The sequence below is a fragment of the Physella acuta genome, unplaced genomic scaffold (genome assembly GCF_028476545.2).
Source record: "Physella acuta isolate Inbredline_101_S28 unplaced genomic scaffold, ASM2847654v3 ptg000312l, whole genome shotgun sequence".
In the NCBI taxonomy this organism is placed as follows: Eukaryota; Metazoa; Mollusca; class Gastropoda; family Physidae; genus Physella; species Physella acuta.
This window is the reverse complement of record NW_026731831.1, coordinates 309687-333297: the sequence shown is the minus strand read 5'-3', so window position 1 is coordinate 333297 and position 23611 is coordinate 309687. Positions and strand designations below refer to the sequence as shown.

At 38.2% G+C, this 23611-nt stretch overlaps 1 protein-coding gene across 1 annotated transcript; it reads left to right on the top strand.

Moving 5' to 3' along the window:
• The first annotated feature begins 458 nt into the window (after positions 1-458).
• LOC131940221 (toll-like receptor 4) lies at positions 459-3212 on the top strand. The gene has a single exon (XM_059298849.1). The coding sequence runs from the start codon at positions 459-461 to the stop codon at positions 2724-2726; it is 2268 nt and encodes a 755-aa protein (XP_059154832.1). The 3' UTR covers positions 2727-3212.
• The last annotated feature ends 20399 nt before the right edge of the window (positions 3213-23611 follow it).

Genomic DNA, 23611 nt, shown 5'->3' with positions numbered 1-23611 from the left:
AATAAATCATTAAATATCGATTCCTATTTTTAAATTACAAATTTCATCCAAGTAGCAAAATGTTAAGTAATCAACAGAGCGTGTGTTTTTTTATTCTACTCATTGTGTGTTGCTTACCAACGGAACATGCTGGGTTAGAAAGCAAAAATGATGATGTCGAAACGTTGCAAAAACAAGAGACTGTGCAAACTATCAAGTCTGAAAAAGTCCACGATACTGTAACAACTATATCTCCTAACACCAGCTCACCGTGTCGGATAATTTCAAACATGACAGATATTTTTACTGACTGCAGCTTCAGAAGTTTACTTGAATTAAACCACACCTGGTTTCCTGTGAACACTACAATCTTATGGTTAAACAACAACAACATAGAAACCTTACCAAATCGAATATTTTCTTCATTGCATTCGCTTCGCACTCTAATTCTATCGTACAATGGCATTAAATTCGTCACTATGGAAACCTTTTCAGGGCTTGAAAACTTGGAAGAACTGAACATGGAATGCAATAATTTAAATTTAAACGAATCAACGGCATTCACTCCATTACAAAAATTGAAATATCTCTACTTGAAATGTCAACATGAGAACGATGAAAATGAAATTACGATGGATTATCCTAGGTCTCTAGTACTGTTGACACGTGATGTTAATGATCCATTCCTATCTTTGGGACCAGAGTTTCTACAGTTAAGGAACTTGTCGACGTTGGTATTATCTGGTCAGGCAAAGTTTGTAAACAGCACAAGTTTTGTTATGGTACCACATATTCGAGAGCTCGTCTTAACACGTTTTTTCGACATGTTTTATATTAGTCCTAACAGTTTTTGTCAGCTGTATAAATTAGAGATACTACGTGTGATAACAGTCCCTATAGGGGTCAAACCCGCTATGAAATGGTTCGAGTGTCTTGCTGGAAGAACGATGAAAATTATCACCTTGCAAGACATAGCAATCAGCCGGACAAGACTAGACATTAATTTAATTAATGGTGACAGTTATTTAAGCAAAAACATTACGTCGTCGCTAACACAAATTTGTGTTGAAGAATTTACATTAAAATCTAGCTATGTGCAGTTGATTTATGTGAACGCTCTGCATAGCCTTGTGTGGGATCGCTGCCTTAAAGTGCTAGATCTTGGTGACAATCCGCTGATTGGTCAGATTTTTGCAGACTTCCAGCTTCTAAGGTTCCGGAATTTAGAGCGTATTGAACTCTCCGACACCTTCAGGTCAAGATTTAACTTGCAAACGTTCTGGGAAAATCCAGATTATGATTTCATGAAAAAATCACTTTATTCTAAACAGCTAATTAAAATGAACTTTAAGAACAGCTCTCACGAAAATATAATTTCAACACAAACGCATTCGGTGAACAATAACGATCAAAATTTCGGTTGTCTTGGTCTCAGATTCTCATCGTCACTAAAACATATTAGCATTCGTAGACTGATAGACAAATATGGTTTTGAATTATGCATCGTGTTATGGGGCACTAACAACATTGACTATTTGGATTTATCAGATTGTGGACTGTATAATTTTAAATTCAAAATATCCGGATTCCCTTCAATAAAAACTGCTATATTTTCTGCTAATGATATGGGATTAATTCCAGAAACATTTTTTGATGCCTTGCCGCTGCTGGAGAAGGTTGCTATGTCAACGTGTAATCTGGTAGTTTCTATGATGAGCTCAAAGGGCGGCAGGTACCTAGAACATCTGAAAAACCTACAATGGATCGACCTGTCTTCGAACGCACTTAACCTGCCGGCACCTGATATTTTTAAGTTTAACTCTAACTTAAAAGCCGTAAACCTTGCAAATAATCGATTCCTTTACTTCCCATTTAATTTACACCACACCCCAAATCTTATCATTCTGGATATGAGTGACAATGCTTTAACATCAATAGACAAGGATGTCCAGAAACAGCTTGACGAGTTAGTTCTCCGGAATGGACTATTTTACATGAAGCTGGCTGGAAACGTATTTTCTTGCCAGTGTAGCAACATTCAATTTCTTCACTGGCTGCAAAACACGCTCGTGACATTGGACAACAACAGGAACTACACGTGCATGGATAAAGACGGGATGCTGACCAACACGCTCCGCTATAAGAATCTTGATACACTCTGGCAAAACTGTATGGGGGAATTTTATTTTTCTTTGAGCATGGTGATATTCTGTGTTTCCGGAATAGGATTTTTAACGGTTTTTATATTCAATAAAAATTATAATTATGTTAAGGCATATGTGATGAATCTTTTCGGTACTTTTAAGTACCACAAGCCGAACGATTACACGATGGGCGTGTTTATCGGATACGCTGACCAAGATTACAAGTTCGCCTGTGATTCTCTCTTGCCGTATTTGGAAACGACTCTCGGCCTGAAGGCGTTTGTACGTGACCGTGACCTTTTACCTGGGTGTGACGTGGCGCGCGGGTTGGTCGAGGCGCTCAATTCCAGCTGGAGGATCGTTCTGGTGTTCAGTGAAAACTTTCTCAGAGCAGACGACTGGATGTGGTTTACCATCAGGTGCGCCATCTACTCCCAGACACCTGCCAACCCGTCTAGAATCGTCGTCATGGTCCACAAACAACACCTGCATCATTTACCTGACGAGCTGCTCAGTGCTGTGTTGGACGAGAACGTCATCGTGGTCTCCAGGTGGGAGCTGGATTACGTCATCAGACAAAAACTTAGAACTCTTTTGTTCTAATGGTCAGGTCTAGCATTAATATTTGATTTTATAAAAATACAGCTGTAGCCCACATACATCATAGGCAAGTGTAAATAACATACATCATAGGCAAGTGTAAATAACATACATCATAGGCAAGTGTAAATAACATACATCATAGGCAAGTGTAAATACCATACATCATAGGCAAGTGTAAATAACACACGTCATAGGCAAGTGTAAATAACATACGCTATAATTTAGTAAGTAACGTTGCTGAAAAATTAAATAAAGTGGCATTGGTATTTTAAGATTTAAAATGTTTACGGGTCATATATTTGATTTTGAGCTTCAAAGTCTAACTTAACTTTCATATTATGTTTTACCATATGTTGTTAAATAGGTGTACACTAATTGGCATTATGTTGTTGAACGTGTAATTTTATATTATTTGTGTTAAATTCACCCGACATATTTCATGTTTTCATTAGAACCCAATCTGTCTTACTAAATTATAACAAAGCTTTGCACACAAATTTTTTTACATTTCATAGTTAGCTTCAAATAAGGAAATGTTCACATGAAATAATTTTTTTAATTGATACTTTCATTGTATTTATTTTATTTTGCTATAAGCTCTGATAATTTTTTTCCTCTATCACTATTATATTCAAACATAATAATACACACATTTCAAATTTATTTAAGTTAAATCTGGTTTCTTTTTTCTCGATCACTTGATGTCTTTAATATATTTAAAATTTCATATATACAAAGTTTTGAATAAACGTTTGTAACCGGGTAAAAAATGTAGACCATTTTACACATTCTTAAGTCAGTTGAACCATTTTGAAATCTTTTCTGTATGTGTGCGTCGATGAGTAACTTTGTGGTTGTGTGTTATTGCGATAATATTAAGGGTTAAAATTAGATACATGAGTACTCTATTTTTAACTAGACTCTAGGTTTTGTCAAAGCTTCAACGATATTCAGAAAGTGATAGTAATTATTTTTTACCCTAATATATAAAAGCCCATGAGTGCACTTCTCTCTCTCTCTCTCTCTCTCTGTCTGCAACATTTTTTAGGCGATGTGATCAGCATTTTCAGCGATATATGGAGAACTTAAAGATACGGACCTTTTTTTTGAAAAAAAAATATGGTGGATGTTTTAAATTTATGAACTAAATTTTATTTAAATAAGGAAAATAAAAATAAAGGCATATTCAAACGTAGAAACACATTTCTAGCTATGCCGCCTGAAAAGTGTTTATTGTCGAAACAAGAACGCAATAACTAACGACGTCACAAGGCACATGGTTAACTATGGAAAGAACACAAAAACTAATGGCGTTTTCTGCCACTTTTAGGATATAAAGAAATGAACTATTACATTCAAATTTGATTTAGATCTATAGATCTACCTATCAAGACGTAGGCTTACGCTCTAAAATGTATACAATTTCTCGGCTAAAAGAAATACAATTTTTTAAAAAAAAGCAACATAAATACAAATGAACACCCGGATTTTAATTGAAACATTTGTCTCTTAATAAGTGTGTGCATTTATTATTATTAAATTAATATGGTGCTGTGTTGACTAATCATGTATATAATTTGGTTTTTCTATTGGTAGCCTGTGTTATTTTAAATGTATCGGATTTTTAGCTATTTAGTTATTTCTTTGCCTTTTCACTAAAATTATTGTACGTTTAGTAAAGGACATTGCGTTTGGACCAATAACTCATTTATAAAATATTTTTCTCAAACAAGAGTAACATTAAAATATATAGGCCTATACATCACGCGTAACGGGTACCGACGGCTAGTATTTCCATACTCTGATAATTTGATATTTTTATATTGTATTCTTTTAAAGCACCTTTCTGTTTCGCCTCTATATGGGTCATTGAGTGTCAAACTTCTATAATTCCATAGCCCGACCCCACTGAATTACCATTACTGTCATGTGCTAATATTCCAGAAAGTTTAGCAGCGTTTATTTTCCATTTTACTTTCTCGTATATACGAAGTATTGAGAAAGTCTTGTAATCGTGCAAAAAAAAAATCGAGATTTTTACGAAATCTCGACGTTTTACACATCACTGATACGGAAAACATAATTTTGCAATCTTGTACGTATGTCTGTGTGTGTGTGTGTGTGTGTCTGTCTGTCTGTGTGTAAACACGATTACTTGAGTACCGTTACAGTTAGGTTGATGAAATTTCATATATAAGTATTTTATCAAAATCGTAAATCCGTATCAACTTTTGAGCGATTTCCGATAACCGGAAGTGGTACTTTTTCTACTTTGAATTTTTTAAAAGCCTATAACTTGAGTATTATTTCAGATAGATAAATGAAATTTCACATGTAAGTAACACATCTAATTCTCTACCATCTGTCTAATTTTGAGTAATTTCCGTTGACCGGAAGTAATAATTTACGCTATTTCCGATTTCTCAAAAAACGCATGTAAATTTATAAAGTACTAATAATATTGCGCACGATTATGCACTATTATGTATATTTTGTTTTGGCGTTCGCTTGGTGCGCAATTCTTTTTCTACGAGATTCTATTCTATTTTTAAAAGTTTAAGTAATTAAAAATCTTGTCTATATTCCGAGTTATATAAGAATATTCGAGAAAGTTTAGGGGAGATCACTCCCGCATTATTTTCTTTCTATTCCATCATCGTTGAACGCTATTTCCATTATACCAGTTGCCGATTTAAGCACTGTACTTTAGCCTATATTCACCTAAACTTACACTGCCATGTTACTTTAAGCACAAACCACCAGTGGACACGTTCGGAAACATTATTATAATTCAAGTAGAAAAAACGATATGCTCTACTTGTAGCTTACCAAGGTGTAAAGAATATCATTAAAAAAACGTAAAAGTAAATAAATCAGCGCAGCAATATTGTACAAGGCAGATTTAACTGTGACCGCCTGGTTGAACTAACAACGCTTTAACCTTTAGTTTCAACGAACTTAACTTGTATAAATAACATGTCATAAAATAAAGTGTAAACTTACCATCACATATAATGTAACCGTTTCGCTCTACTACACACAGTTGGAGGTTATATAATAAAAAGGCTCTAGTGCAGCGTTTCGATAAAGCCATAGAAATAGGACTGTATGGTAGCTCAGGTGACAAAATGTGGGTCATGATTTCAATACAGTGACGAAAATAACACCACTTTTTCTAAACCGCTGTGATTTATTGCTCAGGTATGTAATGGAGGAATGCACCTTTTTACTGTGTGTATGTATGTGTGTGTGTGTGTCTGTGTGTGTGTGTTTCTGTGTCTGTGTGTTTGTCTGTGTGTGTGTCTGTGTGTGTGTCTGTGTGTCTATATGTGTGTGTGTGTCTGTCTGTGTGTCGGTCTGTCTGTAACACGATAACTTGAGTACCGTTACAGTTAGGGTGATGAAATTTCATATGTAAGTATTTTATCAAAGTCGTAGATCCGTTTCAACTTTTGAGCGATTTCTGATAACCGTAAGTGGAACTTTTTCTACTTTCAATGTTCAAAAGCCTATAACTTGAGTACTTTTTCAGATAGATAAATGAAATTTCACATGTAAGTAAAAGATTTATTTCTCTGCCTTCTTTCAAATTTTGAGTAATTTCCGTTGACCGGATGTAGTATTTTTTGTAATTTCCGATTTCTTAAAAGCGCATGTGAATTTATAAAGTACTAATAATATTCGCACTATTATACACATTTTGTTTTGCGTTCACTTGGTGTGTAAGTAATTAAAAATAGATTAAAAATCAATTACATTACCCGAGTTGCCATCCCTGTTTTTTTTTTATATAAGGGAGATCACTAGTTTATCAAACTTAAACTTACTTAACTTTAAATTTTTTAAAAATCCTCTTTTAGACCTAGAGATCAATTGGGCAGATAAAATAGAGTCTATATTTTTCTTTACCTCGGCATATGAAGAGAAGGTTTAGTCAGAAACTTTACCCAGCTGCATTTCCTTTCCCTAACTTGAGTTCGGTGCGCACTTTCTACATACTTGGACCCGATTCCAACTCAGGACTTTCAAGTTAGCAGCCAAGTGCTCTACAGCATAGGCCACGCCTGTCCCTTAACTAAAATTAGTTGGTATCAATATTTAAATGACCATTTAGTATCATGCCTGAAATACAATTTGATTCCCAGAATATATATCTGTGTTAAAATATTGAGGAGTATAAATATTCGTTTACTTTTAATTATAAAGACACATATTTAAAATTAAAACTTTTCAGGTTTTCATCTCTAAAGAAACCGCAACAAGATCTACGATTTATGAAATTTCGCACAACCTTTACGCCAGCTGTTAGAATACACCTATTTGTCCAAGCTCATCACCCCCCCCCCCCCTTCACCCCACCAAAAACATTTCGGATGTAACATTTTGTTCAATTATTTTAAATGAGTTATTTAAATAACTAAATCTAAGCTGCGGCTGACCAAAATGGCAACACAACTCCCCAGTCGACTCAATGATAAAACTGTATTTACAGTCAAAAGATGCAAGGTTGTAAGCCAAACATATATGTCATGGTAACATTATATTTCATGAGTGTAATCTGTTTGAATAAACATACTGGAGGCTGGTTTGCAAATCGTTGTAGTGGACTGGTCCATGTTTTTTCTGGTACCCTTGCAACACCTCACTATCAGAACTAGTAATAAAACAGATGGTGTTAGTTACTTCACAAGTTAAAGACTTTTACAAATACTATGGACGTTTCGACCTAGATTATATTTTTTCCTATCTAAAAAGACAACTTATTATAATACATTTAACGATTGTAACACTGCTTTTTTAAATTAATATTTTCAAATAAAAAAACAGGAGAAAACAAGTAATTTATTATTATAGTTTGGGGCATAACCAAGACCACATAAGGTGTTTTAGTCTTTTGTTTTTTTAAAATGTGTTTTACCTGTAATATTACAGACACTTTATGAAGATTGTGACGTGTATACCACTTTACACCTTCTTTAAGATATACATAACGAAATCAAAGCACACATATAAATGTCTACAATATTTTAATCTTCTTCTTCTTCGTTCTTAATTTTTAGTGTTGGGAGGGATCGAGCCTTATCTGCCAGAGGGTTTGAACTCGAGACTTTTTTCGAATTTATCAACCATGAGCTTTGCCGACTCGACCATGCTTCCATCACAATTAAGGATTACGTGTCAACTGGTTTTGCGCGATTGAGGCCATTGACTCCGATTTCAGCCTGCTTTTCTTTTTGGATTTGCTTCCATAGCCTTTGTCCAACTAAGAACAAACTATAAGGCAGCAGTTGTTTGATTGTGGAGTTGTCTCCCCTAGAAGAGTGGCTGTCCCCAGCTAGCGAGCCTCATCTGCCCGAGGGTTCGCGCACGAGACGTTTCGGCAGAGCCGGCGTTAGGGGGTGGCAAACGGGGCGGCCGCCCTAGGCCCCGCGCCTGAAGGGGCCCCACGCTTCAACACTGTCATTGTTATCTGAATTAGTTTGTAAACTTAAATAAATTGTTGCTGAATTCAATGGGGAAAAACTAAATTGTGGAATGCCGAAGTTGTTGATTTTTAAAACTGAGGCCATGGTTGATGTTAGTGAGTTATCACCCACCTGAACTGGGAAAGGCCGTAATTCGATACAAAAACAGTGTCACACACCTCCCCTTTGTGTAGGGTACGGTCGCCTGGCATTTGACCTGAGCTGACTGGAGATGGCGGTCGAGAATTAGCCCCCGACCTGACATGGGATGTAAATTTGGGAAACAGGTAAAAAGATACTCTATTGTATGCGGACCGATGAAGACGTCCTTTTAGTGAGCAGAGGGATGCCTGTAGTAGACAGTTAGTGACCTGATGAACGCTAGTCCTGATTTTCTTGTTGTAGATGTCGTATATGTAGCCCTATAACAAAATTAACATTCAGTTGCGTGCAGAGGGATGGGAAGAGGGCGATGAGGGGGGGGGGGAGGAGGCCCTTAAGATCTATATCAAGGGGCATTAGACAGAGTGATTTATTATTATTTTTTTAAAGAAAGTTAAAAGTGTTGATGTAGCATGTTTTCTCTATCATTAGCAGGTTTACGTCATGGTGTCACCACCAGCCCCCCCCCCCCTCCACCCTTGTCGGAATTTATCAAATTTGCTCTTAAAAGACTATTTAACACTCTAATTAACCACTTTTTAAAGTGGAACTATCATTTTTTGTATATGTTTGCTATTTTTTTGCCTTGGTGTCACCCCCCCCCCTAAATGTGTCACCCGGTGCGGTCAGCCCCCCCCCCCCCCCCGCCCTCGCTACGCCCATGCTTTTATATTAACAATTAGTCATCAACAAACAATTTAAACAACTTTATTTTCCTAATTATTTGGCACGTGATTGAATTTTCTTAAGTGATTTGGTATGAATTACATATCTGTCAAAAGTTATTAAATATCTTAGCAAGAAAAACAAGTAATTAAAAAAAGTCTAGAGACAATTTTAGCGCAATTTCCTTATGTTATCTAAAAATAGCTCTGTCGTAGCGTAAATCAAGAGCAGGGTTAATAAAACAATTGGTTAGTTATTAAAACGTTTTTTATTTAAAAAAATTTCAGTATTTTACATGTTTTATTTACAACGAGCCGACCCGCTGCGTATCATACGCCGCTATTTAGTTGTTTTTTTTTCTACTTTTCAGTAATTTATAATTTGTCAATTCGACAGTACCAATGCTGCCACTGAAAATATTTGCTTAAAAACACTAACCCCCCCCCCCCCCCCCCCCACGTGAAAGCAGCCTCCTCTTAGTTACCTCCTCTAAGTGTAAAATCTTTTCAAACTCAATTATCTGCCCCTAATAGCCGTTACCAAACCGTCTCTATGATTGTAAAATGTAAACAGAGTGAACACCGCTCACCAGATCATGTGGGGGTGGGGTGGGGGTGGTAGTGATAGTGATAGAGAGGAAGAGAGGGGACTGCAAAGGCGCGCTTGCAGCTTGTTTTCTAACTGATCCCAGAAGAGAATTATATATATAGAAGATAGAGTAACATGACTAAAAACCATTGCGCGCCTAGCTACCGAACGTGATGTCGCAGCCATTGAACGTGATGGCGCAGCTATTGAACGTGATGACGCGTGTGGTGTGGTTGGATAAAATGCCTACTAATTCGGTCCAAATTTTAATTAATTCAAAAAAAATTTTGTGACCGAACGAAAGGATATTTTTGAAAACTTTCTTCGGCAATATTGTTCTACTTTATGGCAGGAATCGATTGGTACATGTTTCAAGTCGCTAAGTGGTCTGGCTGCTGAGATATGGGCCAAAAACTGCATTTTTTCGAGGTTTTTTTGGCTTTTCCGGGATATCCATGAAAGAAACCTGGAATTTTTTTGGCCTATGTTCATCCTGATAACTTGCTTAACATATTTGCTTTGGAACTAGTCCTCGATATTGCTTCGTTGAGGAGGAGATACGACTTAAAGCTGCGGATACACATCCATCCAACCATCCATTCATCCATTCCCAGAAAAGACGAGTTAATAAACGCAATCCTCCAGAATGGAAATTGCGCTAAAAACCCCCTAAGAACATTGGGTTAAAACGTGGGAGAGGTAAACATCTGTTATTAAAGTCTTATAGACTCTAAAACATTTATGTGTTATTATGTGTGTATGCATATTATATAGGACTATACACACACACACACACACATATATATATATATATATATATATATATATATATATATATATATATATATATATATATATATATATATATATATATATATATATAATTGAAAAAAGCAGGCCCCGCGCGGATGGTTGGCCCTAGGCCCCGCGTATTCCTAACGCCGGCTCTGCGTTTCGGTTTAGCAACCTTGAGCTTTACCGACTCGACCACGCCGACCCCCAATATTTTAATGACCATAGCAACACAACCACAAATGGCGCACACATATTCTTGACCTGCAAAGACATGACGTCATATATTGACATGACCTAAATAGAAAAATAATAACATAAACATTTTTTTTGGAATAACTTGAAACAAAGCTTTGATTCAAGAGTGTAGTGTTCTTTTTCAAGGTTTCAATCCTTAAAAACCAAAACTTAACCATTACATAATTAAAAGTAACAAAGTGAGTGCAGATGGAATTACTGTTCTTCTTTTGGATTAGAGATTGCACCGCATGATTGACCCAGAGACATAGCGACCCTTCCCGGCGCTCGGGGACAAACTTTCAATTTGGCGTCCCCTCAAACTATTTATAATGCAAAAATGCAGCTAAAATGACATTTTAATTTGTTTTTACAACCCATTTTGGCGCCCCCTAAGGTCGGCGCCCGGGGACATATGTACCCCCTGCCCCCCCCCCCCCCCCCCCCCCATCGCTACGCCTCTGGATTGAACTTGTCATACAATTGTTGATAGATAAAAAAGAAAAAGAAAACAGCACTATAAAATAAATGAATGTTAGACTATGTGTAATATATCGCCAAAAAACTACATAAACTAAAGGGACGTTATAGCCACAAGCTAAATGTCAATTGTGCTAGCAGGTTCTTTCCCTTCGTGCTTTGCTTTAAAAAAAATATCAGTTCTAGAATAAAAGATGTCCATTAAACTGGTGGCTGCGATTTACACATAAATTACAAGTAATATGACTACCATACAAGCATAAGTTGTTTATAAAACTGTCTCTTAAACGAAACAATTCAGAACCGAGTTACACTACTATAAATATGAATATAATGCCAGCATTAGAAAAAGATATGCACACGCTCTAAGATATAAACAAAAACGCCCAGTTCTACTTGCACCAACAATACAACACCAGCATCATCACAACAAGTTTACCATGTGTATCAACGCAGGATCCGTTGACTGAATCACCAACTGTTGACACATCAAAACAAGCCAAACTTTTGGCAGTAGATAGGGCCTACATTGGAATAAAAATTAAACTAATGAATTCTTACCAGTAAGGCTTGGTATATCCTTGATAAACTAGAATCTATGTTGTATTTAGTATGAAGCGATCATTTTATTTTAAACGTACCTGGTGTTAAATAAATATTCAGTGCCGAGTGTGTACCGTACATCTGGTCAGTGATGTTGTGGTAGAGACGGGGATAGACCGAGAGCTTGACACGGATAATGTCTTTGGGCAACTGCAGGAAAGATACAACCGTCGAGTGAGAACTAATTACATTTTGTTCATGTCTCATGAATATATGACGCTCTGCTATATTCCGTAGAACATTTATTTAAAAAAATCTTCTTGAGTAATATATGAGGACTAAGATAACATTTTATTTGACTTGACTTGTTTACGAATATTCAAGTGTCCAACGTAAAAACAAAGCCGCATTGAAGACTTTAAAATCATCTATCTATCTTTCTATCTATATACTACTAAAACTCAAGTCTGTTTACATGTTTGAATATTTATTTGTTTTTTTTTTGTTTGTTTTTTTTGGTTGTCTGATTGCATACTGGAAAGAATCGGCGCTAGGTGGAGAGCTGTAAAATAGTATGTAGGTAGAGAACAATTTTTGTTTTCAGACAGACTGTTAATCACAAATTTATTTAAAGACTTTAATTAATTTATTGATTTATTCATAGGTAGATTAACCACATTAATTTTAAATTATTAGAACAATGGCTTTCTTTGACTGAATAGTGACGTCACATGTGTAGTTTACCTTTTAGTACAATATAACATGGCGGCTTCCATCATAGACTTTGTGGCCCATTCAAAAGTTCATCGCGTTCTAAAGCTAATTTTCTGTCAGCCATAACTTTAACAATACGTCCGTTTGCTGTTTTTATTACGTTCCAACACTTATATAAATTTTCAACTGTCTTTTTTATTTAGTTTTACAATAAATTTCTCTAGCTCTACAATCTGTCTAAGAAAGTTATTTATAGATCTAGATCTAGAATCTAGGTCAAATCAAATATTTATTAGTTATAAATACAATAAAAAAAAAAACTAGACTTAAGCAAACCAGTCGTAGATCTAGAATATAGATAACTCTTTCCCTATCTAGATTTAAATCTAGATAATAATGAGTTTCTATATACTAAACTATTTTAGACGTTTATTATTTTATATAAATCTTTGTTCATTTAGTTATGCTAATTTGGAAATGCTCGATCCAGGGACTATTTGCGTAACTTAATGTGTCTAATCTAAAAAGTGGTTTTCTTGCAATTTCTTTAATGCAATTCTTCGGGTAGTGGCTAAGCGCGACACCAGTGTTTCTTTCAGACTTTTTCCTCCCCGGAGAGGGGTGGGGGTACTTGAAATTTTCGGGGGCGGGGGTAGAATATTCTGGGAGGGGGCGGACACTGGAAAAAGTATATAATTATATTTCGTTGAATGGGACGGTAGACGTGTTTTTTTTTGGGGGGGGGGGGGGTGGGGTGGGGGGGCGGTGTTGTGTGGGGGGGGGGGGTGGGGGGTGGTGTGTGGGGGGGTTGGTTGGTTTTAGTTTAGAGAAAAGAGACAGCACTATCAGCCTAGCGCCCGTTGTACCCTTCCTCAACGGGCCATTTTTCTCGTTAATACTAATAGTTTCGCTGTCTGTGTATCTATCTATCTGACAAGAACGCTCTAGAAAAAACACAAGGAAATTAAAAACATGCATAGTATTTCGAAAAACGAAGTATGACGTCGACACATTTAGCACAGAGTAGAAAATAATCTCAAACCGGAGAGTAAACATTGGTGGGGGGCGGTGTGTGTGGGGGGGGGGGAGTGGTGTGTGTGGGGGGGGGGGGTGGGGGTTGGTGTGGGGGGTGGGGGTGGTGGGGGGTAGTGTGTGGGGGGTGGGTTGGTTTTAGTTTAGAGAAAAGAGACAGCACTATCAGCCTAGCGCCCGCCCGTTGTACCCTTCCTCAACGGGCCATTTTTCTCGTTAGTATTAATAGTTTCGCTGTCTGTCTATGTATCTGACAAGAACGCTCTGTCTGACAAGAACGCTCTAGAGAAAAAACAAGCAAATTAAAAACATGCATAGTAATTCGAAAAACGAAGTATGACGTCGCCACATTTAGCACAGAGTAGAAAATAATCTCAAGTAAACATTGAATAAAAAGGCAATTTTGTCTAATCTAATTGGTTTGCGTGAAGAGTTTCTTTCATACAATTCTTCGGGTAGGGGCGAAGCCCCACCCCCGCGTAAGAACGTCTGAGTCCCCCCCCCCCTCCCTTACTCAAAAGAAATTTCTTCATCGATACTCTATAATAAAATTACCGCCTAATTAATGTGTCTAATCTAAAAAGTGGTTTTCTTGCAATTTCGTTAATGCAATTCTTAGGGTAGTGGCTAAGCGCGACACCAGTGTTTCTTTCTGACTTTTTACTCCCCGGAGAGGGTTGGGGTTACTTGAAATTTTCGGGGGCGGGGCTAGAATTTTCGGGGAGGGGGCGGACACTGGAAAAAGTATATAATTATATTTCGTTGAATGGGACGGTAGACATGTTTCTTTGGGGGGTGGGGGGGGGGGGGGGTGGTGTGGGGGTGGGTGGGTTTAGTTTAGAGAAAAGAGACAGCACTATCTACCTAGCGCCCGTTGTACCCTTCCTCAACGGGCCATTTTCCTCGTCTATAATAATAGTTTCGCTCTCTTTCTGTCTATCTATCTATCTATCTATCTATCTATCTGACAAGAACGCTGTAGAGAAAACACTAGCAAAATAAAAACATGCATAGTAATTCGAAAAACGAAGTATGACGTCGACACATTTAGCACAGAGTAGAAAATAATCTCAAGCCGGATAGTGCACACAGTAATATGACGTCATTGATTATCGAGTAAACATTGAATAACAAGGAAATTTTGTCTAATCTAAATGGTTTGCGTGAAGAGTTTCTTTCATACAATTCTTCGGGTAGGGGCGAAGCCCCACCCCCGCGTAAGAACGTCTGAGCCCCCCCCCCCTCCCTAACTCAAAAGAAATTTCTTCGTCGATACTCTATAATAAAATTACCGCCTAATTAATGTGTCTAATCTAAAAAGTGGTTTTCTTGCAATTTCTTTAATGCAATTCTTCGGGTGGTGGCTAAGCGCGACACCAGTGTTTCTTTCAGACTTTTTCCTCCCCGGAGAGGGATGGGGGTACTTGAAATTTTCGGGGGCGGGGGTAGAATTTTCGGGGAGGGGGCGGACACTGGAAAAAGTATATAATTATATTTCGTTGAATGGGACGGTGGACATGTTTTTTTAGGGGGGGGGGTGGTGTGTGTGTGTGGGGGGGGGGGGTGGTGTGTGTGGGGGCGTGTGGGGTGGTGTGTGGGGGTGGGGGGTGGGGGGATGGTGTGTGGGGGGGTGGTTTTAGTTTAGACTTTTTCCTCCCCGGAGAGGGGTGGGGGGTACTTGAAATTTTCGGGGGCGGGGGTAGAATTTTCGGGGAGGGGGCGGACACTGGAAAAAGTATATAATTATATTTCGTTGAATGGGACGGTAGACATGTTTTTAGGGGGGTGGGGGGTGGGGGTTGTTGGGGGGTGGGGGTGGGTTGGTTTTAGTTTAGAGAAAAGAGACAGCACTATCAACCTAGTGCCCGGTGTATCCTTCCTAAACGGGCCATTTTTCTCGTCTATAATAATAGTTTTGCTGTCTGTGTATCTATCTGTGTATCTATGTATCTGACAAGAACGCTCTAGAGAAAACACAAGCAAATTAAAAACATGCATAGTAATTCGAAAAACGAAGTATGACGTCGTCACATTTAGCATAGAGTAGAAAATAATCTCAAGCCGGAGAGTGCACACAGTAATATGACGTCATTGATTCTCGAGTAAACATTGAATAAAAAGGCAATTTTGTCTAATCTAAGTGGTTTGCGTGTAGAGTTTCTTTCATACAATTCTTCGGGTAGGGGCGAAGCCCCATCCCCGCTTAAGAACGTCTGAGCCCCTCCTCCCCAACTCAAAAGAAATTTCTTCATCGATACTCTATAGTAAAATTACCGCCTAATTAATGTGTCTAAACTAAAAAGTGGTTTTCTTGCAATTTCTTTAATGCAATTCTTCGGGTAGTGGCTAAGCGCGACACCAGTGTTTCTTTCAGACTTTTTCCTCCCCGGAGAGGGGTGGGGGTACTTGAAATTTTCGGGGGCGGGGGTAGAATTTTCTGGGAGGGGGCGGGCACTGGAAAAAGTATATAATTATATTTCGTTGAATGGGACGGTAGACATGTGTTGGAGTGTGTGTGTGGGGGGGGGGGGGGATGGGGAGGGGGGCGAAGCCCCCTCCTCCCAAGTAGAGTTACCTGGAAGAAACTCTTAATGCGACCTTTGTCATGAATGAGATTAGGTGCATGTTTTAGGGATATGTCTATGATTATATTTTGAATAGATTAAAGTACCGAGAAAATAGACAGCACTATCAACCTAGCGCCCGTTGTATCCTTCCTCAACGGGCCATTTTTCTCGTCTATAATAATAGTTTCGCTGTCTGTCTATCTATCTGTCTGACAAGAACGCTGTAGAGAAAACACAAGGAAAATAAAAACATGCATAGTAATTCGAAAAACGAAGTATGACGTCGTCACATTTAGCATTGAGTAGAAAATAATCTCAAGCCGGAGAGTGCACAGAGTAATATGACGTCATTGATTCTCAAGTAAACATTGAATAAAAAGGCAATTTTGTCTAATCTAAGTGGTTTGCGTGAAGAGTTTCTTTCATACAATTCTTTCATACAATTCTTCGGGTAGGGGCTAAGCCCCACCCCCGCGTAAGAACGTCTGAGCCCCCCCCCCCCCCCCCCGCCCCAACTCAAAAGAAATGTCGTAATCGATACTCTATAATAAAATTACCGCCTAATTAATGTGTCTAATCTAAAAAGTGGTTTTCTTGCAATTTCTTTAAAGCAATTCTTCCGGTAGTGGCTAAGCGCGACACCAGTGTTTCTTTCAGACTTTTTCCTCCACGGAGAGGGGTGGGGGTACTTGAAGTTTTGGGGGGCGGGGGTAGAATTTTCGGGGAGGGGGGCGGACACTGGAAAAAGTATATAATTATATTTCGTTGAATGGGACGACAGACATGTTTTTTTGGGGGGTGGGGGTGGGGGGTGGTGTGTGTGAGGGAGGGGGGTGGGGTGGGGTGGTTTTAGTTTAGAGTAAAGAGACAGCACTATCAGCCTAGCGCCCGTTGTATTCTTCCTCAACGGGCCATTTTTCTCGTTCTTATATAAAATAACAGGGGATGGGAACTCCGGCTATAGACGTGATTTTAAATCCATTTTAAATACTTAAAGTTTAAAAAATAGAATAAAATCTCGTAGACAAATTTATTGCACACCAAGTGAACGCCAAATCAAAAAGTGCATAATAGTGCGCAATATTATTAGTACTTTAAAAATTTACATTAGTTTTTTGAGAAATGGAAACTAGCGTAAATTACTACTTTCGGTCAACGGAAATTACTCAAAATTTAACAGAAGGTAGAGAATTAGATCTTTTACTTACATGTGAAATTTCATTTATCTATCTGAAATAGTACTCAAGTTATAGGCTTTTGAAAAATTCAAAGTAGGAAAAGTACCACTTCCGGTTATCGGAAATCGCTCAAAAGTTGATCTACGATTTTGATAAAATACTTATATGTGAAATTTCATCAACCTAGCTGTAACGGTACTCAAGTTATCGTGTTTACACACGGACACACACACACACACACACACACACAGACATACGGACAAGATTGCAAAATTATGTTTTTCCATATCAGTGAGGTGTAAAACGTCGAGATTTGTAAAAATCTCGATTATTTTTTTTTACGATTACAAGACTTTCTCTATACTTCGTATATACGAGAAAGTAAAAAACAATATTCCTAAACAATAAATAAACTATAAGACCTCGTCGGTAGAGACTTGTCCAGCACTAACCTTTGCTGGAAGCCTTCAAATGTCTCAAATATCTGACAGCCATTTCCAATATGTCTGCCTTCTCCAGTTTGGTTTAGCGTCGATTCTGTCCAGTACATGACGATTAGTTTTAACATAATTAGAAAATACATTTATATTGATATAAATAAAATCCAGTTTAGCATATGCCCATGTTTTCAAGATTTTAATGTTTTATTTTCTAATATTGAAAATGAAAGTAGAGAATAAGTGTAGGTTCATCATTCATGTTAATAGTATTAGACAGTGTGAGGCTCAGTGCTTCAGCATTATTTCAATTACCATTCTTACCTCCAACCACCATGCCGGCTAGTCGGGAATCAAGGCGTGTAACTCTGCTAGGCGTTTCTCCATAGCGGGTTTGATTCATGATTAATATAGGGGAACATCGCGCATTATGGTAAACATTGGGGAACATGGCGCATTATGATCAACATAGGGAAACAAAATATGTTATAATTAACATAGAGGATCGTCGAACAATAAGATCAACATTGTCGAAACTAGAATACTATGATCAACTTATGGGCATTCAGAATATTACAATCAACGAAAATATGCTTATACCTTTAATTAATTTTTTTTTATGTTTTAAATAACTAGTCAAATGTATTCGCTTTAATTTTTAGTGTACAACCGACCAACCGACACAGCCAACCCAACCACTGAACAATCTGTTGAGCTACCCAAATACGGACCGATATCATTCTGGTTAAGACATTGAAACCAACTAACACAGCCGTCCCAACCACATCCAGCTACACAACGACGGATTGGACTCAACCCAGCTTAGAAGTTCAAACCAACACTGAGGTAAGTTCAATTTGTTAAATTTATTTTTTGTTTTAACTAACCCCGCTAAAGTTTTTAAAGTTGTCAAATGTATTTACTTTAATTTTTTAAATTTTTAATTTTTAATTTTTAAATAATTTATTTATTAATTTTTTTTATTGCACAACCAGCGACCTTCCCAATCACCCAACCGTGTCAACCACTAGACAGATCGTCAATAATGCAAGCCACCCTCCAGACACCCACACAGCCATTACCTGTAACAAGGGTGACATCTGTGAACGTATATTCGCCCTTAAACAACACTTAACACGACATTACGACTCTGTACACGGCCGACAAAGACATCCCTGTATAACCTGCGGTAAAGTACTTACACGACGAGAAAATTTAACGAAACACTATAAGATAGCACACAACAAAACACGTCAGGTGTCACATCATTAGCGACCGACAGACAAACCCTCCAACCCCCATCACAGACCGCTAGACAAACTGAACAACCCCCATCAGCGACTGACAGACAAACAGACCGTACCTCTAACAACACTATTCCATTAAAGCGACAAAGGCCGTATGACGACATATCAAACAACAAGCGAGTAAAGACACTGCACGACAGTAACGTTAATTTAGACACTGATATTTTTCGTGTAGACGACCTAAGGGGAGATGTGGTAGACCTACATTTAGAGGACGTAAACGACTTAGATTTACCGTTAGACGAAATTGACACCCTTTATAACCTAAACAGCGAATTACAAAACATATACATTGACAATTGGTATGCCATACAGACACACGCGACTACAGGGAAACATTTATCTACATTCAATTTTTTTCACAACCCACTAGACACTACTCCAATAGACTGGAATATAAAACGTGTAGATTCCCTTTTTACCACACAAACTAAACGATTCAAAATCAACTACAGTCATCACACCATATTAAAACATTAAGAAACAGGGGAATATAGGTTCTTTCATTCGAGTAATAACAATGCATGCTTTATTGAGGTTCCTAAATTAATTAACAATAGACAAGATTTTAAAGATTTTTCAGAACACTTAAACACGGCAGACATTCTGAAGTACGCACAACACACTAGACCAAATACAAAGTAAGCGGTCGAGGTCGTACCAGCCACCACATTTTTTCTCTATCACCTCATCGAATATCCCATAGGATAACTTCTCACAGACATTCCCATACACCCAACACAGAAACGCATTTTCTTATTTTTACATTAAAAGACAAGTACACTCAGACAATTTGACAACATCTCCCCTAAACATACAAGGCTTTGATAGTTATAAATTTAACCATGACTTTAACGAGACTTTATACTAATGTAAATATGTAAATAAGACACAGCCATGAATTTGTGCTGATGAGGTTGTTTTTATTCAATAACATTTTTTATAAACATTTAAATGGTCTTTTGTGATTTTTTAATGTGTGTTTTTGTTTTGTTAATTGTACCTGAAGGTTATGTAACTCGGTATCCTGTATACGATGTATTACTAAAATCAAAATCAACAATTTAAAACTATGGATCCGAGATGGAAACATCCCTTTACGGCTCTGATCGCTGGACCAACCGGGAGTGGTAAAACAGTATTTGTCAAAACTTTTTATCCCAGGTTTCAGAGATGATGGATCCTGCACCAGAGGAAATTTATTACTGTTATGGGGAGTGGCATACCTTGTTTGATACTATGAAGAACGTTCAGTTTGTGGAAGGTCTTCCTGACATAGAAAATGGATCAATGGGGGATTAAAAACGTCGTCGTCTAGTCGTCATAGATGATTAGATTGTGGAAACAGATGATCGAATTACAAAATTGTTTACAAAAGGTAGTCATCATCGTAATATTAGTGTCATGTATATTGTCCAAAACCTATTCGGAAAAAATAAAGAACAAAGGACCATCAGAGACGGTTCAATAATTACAAATTCGGCAAAACAAATGTACCCAGGTCGTGTTTCGTAATTGCAGGAACGTTTTAAGGACGCAACGTCAGCCCCTCATGGTTATTTGTTGATCGACCTTCGACAGGAAACACCGGATAATCCCAAAATAAAGCAAACATGTCTGAGTCGATAAAACGACATGGTGAAATGTTAAGGTTTTTGGCTCAGGCAACCCCCCCCCACCCCCCCCCCCCCCCCCCCGCCGTTAAAGCAGTTGTCAAAAATGTTTCGCCACAGCTCGTATAAAACGTTATGTGAATGCTGTCAAAATGTCTTAAAAGGCAACGTTCCCCTCACACCGGCTCAGAAGAGGCGTTTGCGTCGTCACAAAGTGAACTTTAGACAATTTACCAAAAAGAGATTGTCTGTCAAAAGACGAAAGCAAATTTTACAGATTTGAGGTTTCATAGGTGCTTTACTTGGACCAGCCATTGGCGAGCTTAAAGGTATCTTGGGATTTTAACGATGGCCAGGAAAATGATTTTAAAAGACCCTCGTATATTAGAGTCTATGCAACAAAAACCCTATTTACCACCCGACACACTCAACGATAGTCTACGCCTCTTGGATATGCAAATGGAACATATCTTAAATAGGGAAGATTTGTCACCACACGACAAAGTAAAACAATATCAAAAGGCACTACAGCTCTATACGACTCGACTTAGTGATTATAGAAACAAGTCCCTAGTTTTAGTCGATGTGAAACGACCCGCCAATACCCCAACGCAACGACCGAGGTTGAAAAATCACAAGAAAACATAACGGAACCTAAAAAAGAAACAATAGACATAACAGACTCTGAAACTAAAACAAAATCCGTCTCGCCTGACTCTAAAATTCGCCCCTCGAAGAAAGAAAAAGAAGACACACGTAGAAAAAACACCACCCTCGAAACGTACCAGAAGTAAGAAAACTAAAACAAGCACTACCAAAAGGGACGAGTGGGAAAAACCAAACACTCTCATTCAAAAGTGGGACGTCAGTGCTGACACTACATTTTAGAACACGTAAACATTTCGATCTGGAATAACTCACACCGTGGTGAAACACACACTTTTACATCGAAACCCTAAATTGTACGAAGATTTTTGCTGTAACCAGTACGGTCATGGTTTACCAGCTTTTATTGGTGGAAGAAATCAGAGAGGACACGGTATTGGTTGTTTCTTTAGTGGTCTAGGTCGAATGGTCCTCCCTTGGTTAAAGACGGGAGGTAAGGCTTTACTCAGAGAAGGTGTTAGTACCGGGTTGCATGCGGCAAACGACGCATTAGCAGGAAGTAACGTTGGAGAATCGTTCAAAGAACACGCCAAGGAAGCTGGACATCGTTTATTGCAAGGCGCCGTTGATCACCTGGGACAAAACCAATCAGGAAATAGGTTGAGAAGAAAGCGTGCGCTGTCGAGGCCACCAGGTGCACCCTTCGAACAACAGATAAAATTAGCACACAGACCAAACCACAAACATTCGAAGGCGTGTGCTAAGACTAAGAAGAGAGCACCCCAAGTATTCAGATATATTTGCTTGATTACCCGAGTTCATGTGAGTGCTTACATTCTGGATTGAATTTATTTAGTACACCACCGACATAAACTGCCGTCGAGGAGAGTCAATTTGTTGAAATACATCCCCTGGCATCCTTGGCACAAGGTACACCTATAGAATTAGCAATTTCTGGCAACAGTGAAGACTATCTCGATTTGTTTAAATCTTATTTACACGTGCGCGATAAAGTGATCTTAGCGAATGGTGATTCAGTATCAGTGGACATTGATGTCGCACCCGTCAATTATTTTTTGCACAGTTTATTTTCACAAGTCGATATTTCTCTAAAAAATTAAAATTAAAATTAAAGATTAAAAATTAAATTGAAGAAAAATAAAAGTAAAAATCAATAAAATTAAAAATTAAAATTAAAAAATAACTCAAAACAACAAACTAATACAAATTTAAAAACAAAACAATTAGATTGAAACTAATTAAAATCAAACTAATTAAAATCAAACTAATTAAAAGCAAACTCATTAAAAACTAATTCCTCCACCCCCAGGAGAAGGAGTATTTTACTATATGTCATTGTAACTTCGCCTCACCGAGGCAAAGGGGACCTGATATACTACTCTTCAGCATATATCCGGTGTAGCTGGTGTTTTCTGCTAATGTTGATCCACAGGGGAAATTGTTTTGGTTGTACAAAGTCAAGTCTTATGAAATGTCATTTACTACTGGCGTTGTTAAGCGAAACTTGAATATTGAGATGTTGACTTACAACCTCGTTATACGACGGTGGAGACTCCCCGTCGTGAATTATCTGAGACTGTCTGGAATTCTGGACACTTGTCTCATAAGACGGGGGCAGGTCGGTTACAGAGGTCTCGTTACCCTGACCCAGCTGTAGTGTAATATGAGAACCACTGCCAGATGGTGTTGTATGAAACGTAGAAGACCACTCAATGTTTCTGCTAGTCTGGGACAGGAACACGGACGGTCCAGTTGTCCGGTTTGGTCTCGATCCCGTGACTCTTTTGGCTCCAGCGTACACGAGCAGACCAGCAAAAACAAGACAGATCGAGCCGACGATTACCAGATAAAACGAATACCCGATGTAGTACTCGTCGTATACGTCGATACCCAGGTTATCAATACTGTAGTATTCGACTCTGTACAGCAGGACTCCGGTAAAAGTCAGTAGACCTGCAAAAATTGTTACTAAATTTAGAACTGTCGTGTTAGGTTATTGGGTTGTTTTTTTTCTTACTCGTTAGATTGAAACAAAAAATGGGTAAATTTACAAGTTGAGATTAAACAAATACGACACATTTAGTTGAAAGAGGAGCATGATATGGATACCATTGACGTGAGTGTTATGGACCAAATGACGCTGTAAGAATGGGCTTAAGAAAGACTTTGAGTAGGGCGGATGAGATAAAACGCAGATGTGTGTACCTTTAGGATCACGGCCCGATGTAAGCTTTCGGTTTCATTAGTGAAGAACTAGGAAGCCAACATCAGGGTTTCTTTCAGATATTTTTTCTCCGGGGTGTACGCAGCTAAAAGTTTCGAGGTGGGGGGGGGGGGGGCGGCTTGGGATTCAAAATTTCCTAGGGGCCGTTTAAGTACATTTTTCTATTATATCAGGGGACGGGGTGGTCATGCTCCGAGGGACTATAACCCTTCTACATCCCCACGGAGAGATACTTGAAAAACCTCTGGTCAAA

What these genes read in the sequence shown, in the direction of transcription:
- LOC131940221 (XM_059298849.1), top strand. Translation starts at nt 459, where the DNA reads ATGGAAACCTTTTCAGGGCTTGAAAACTTGGAAGAACTGAACATGGAA.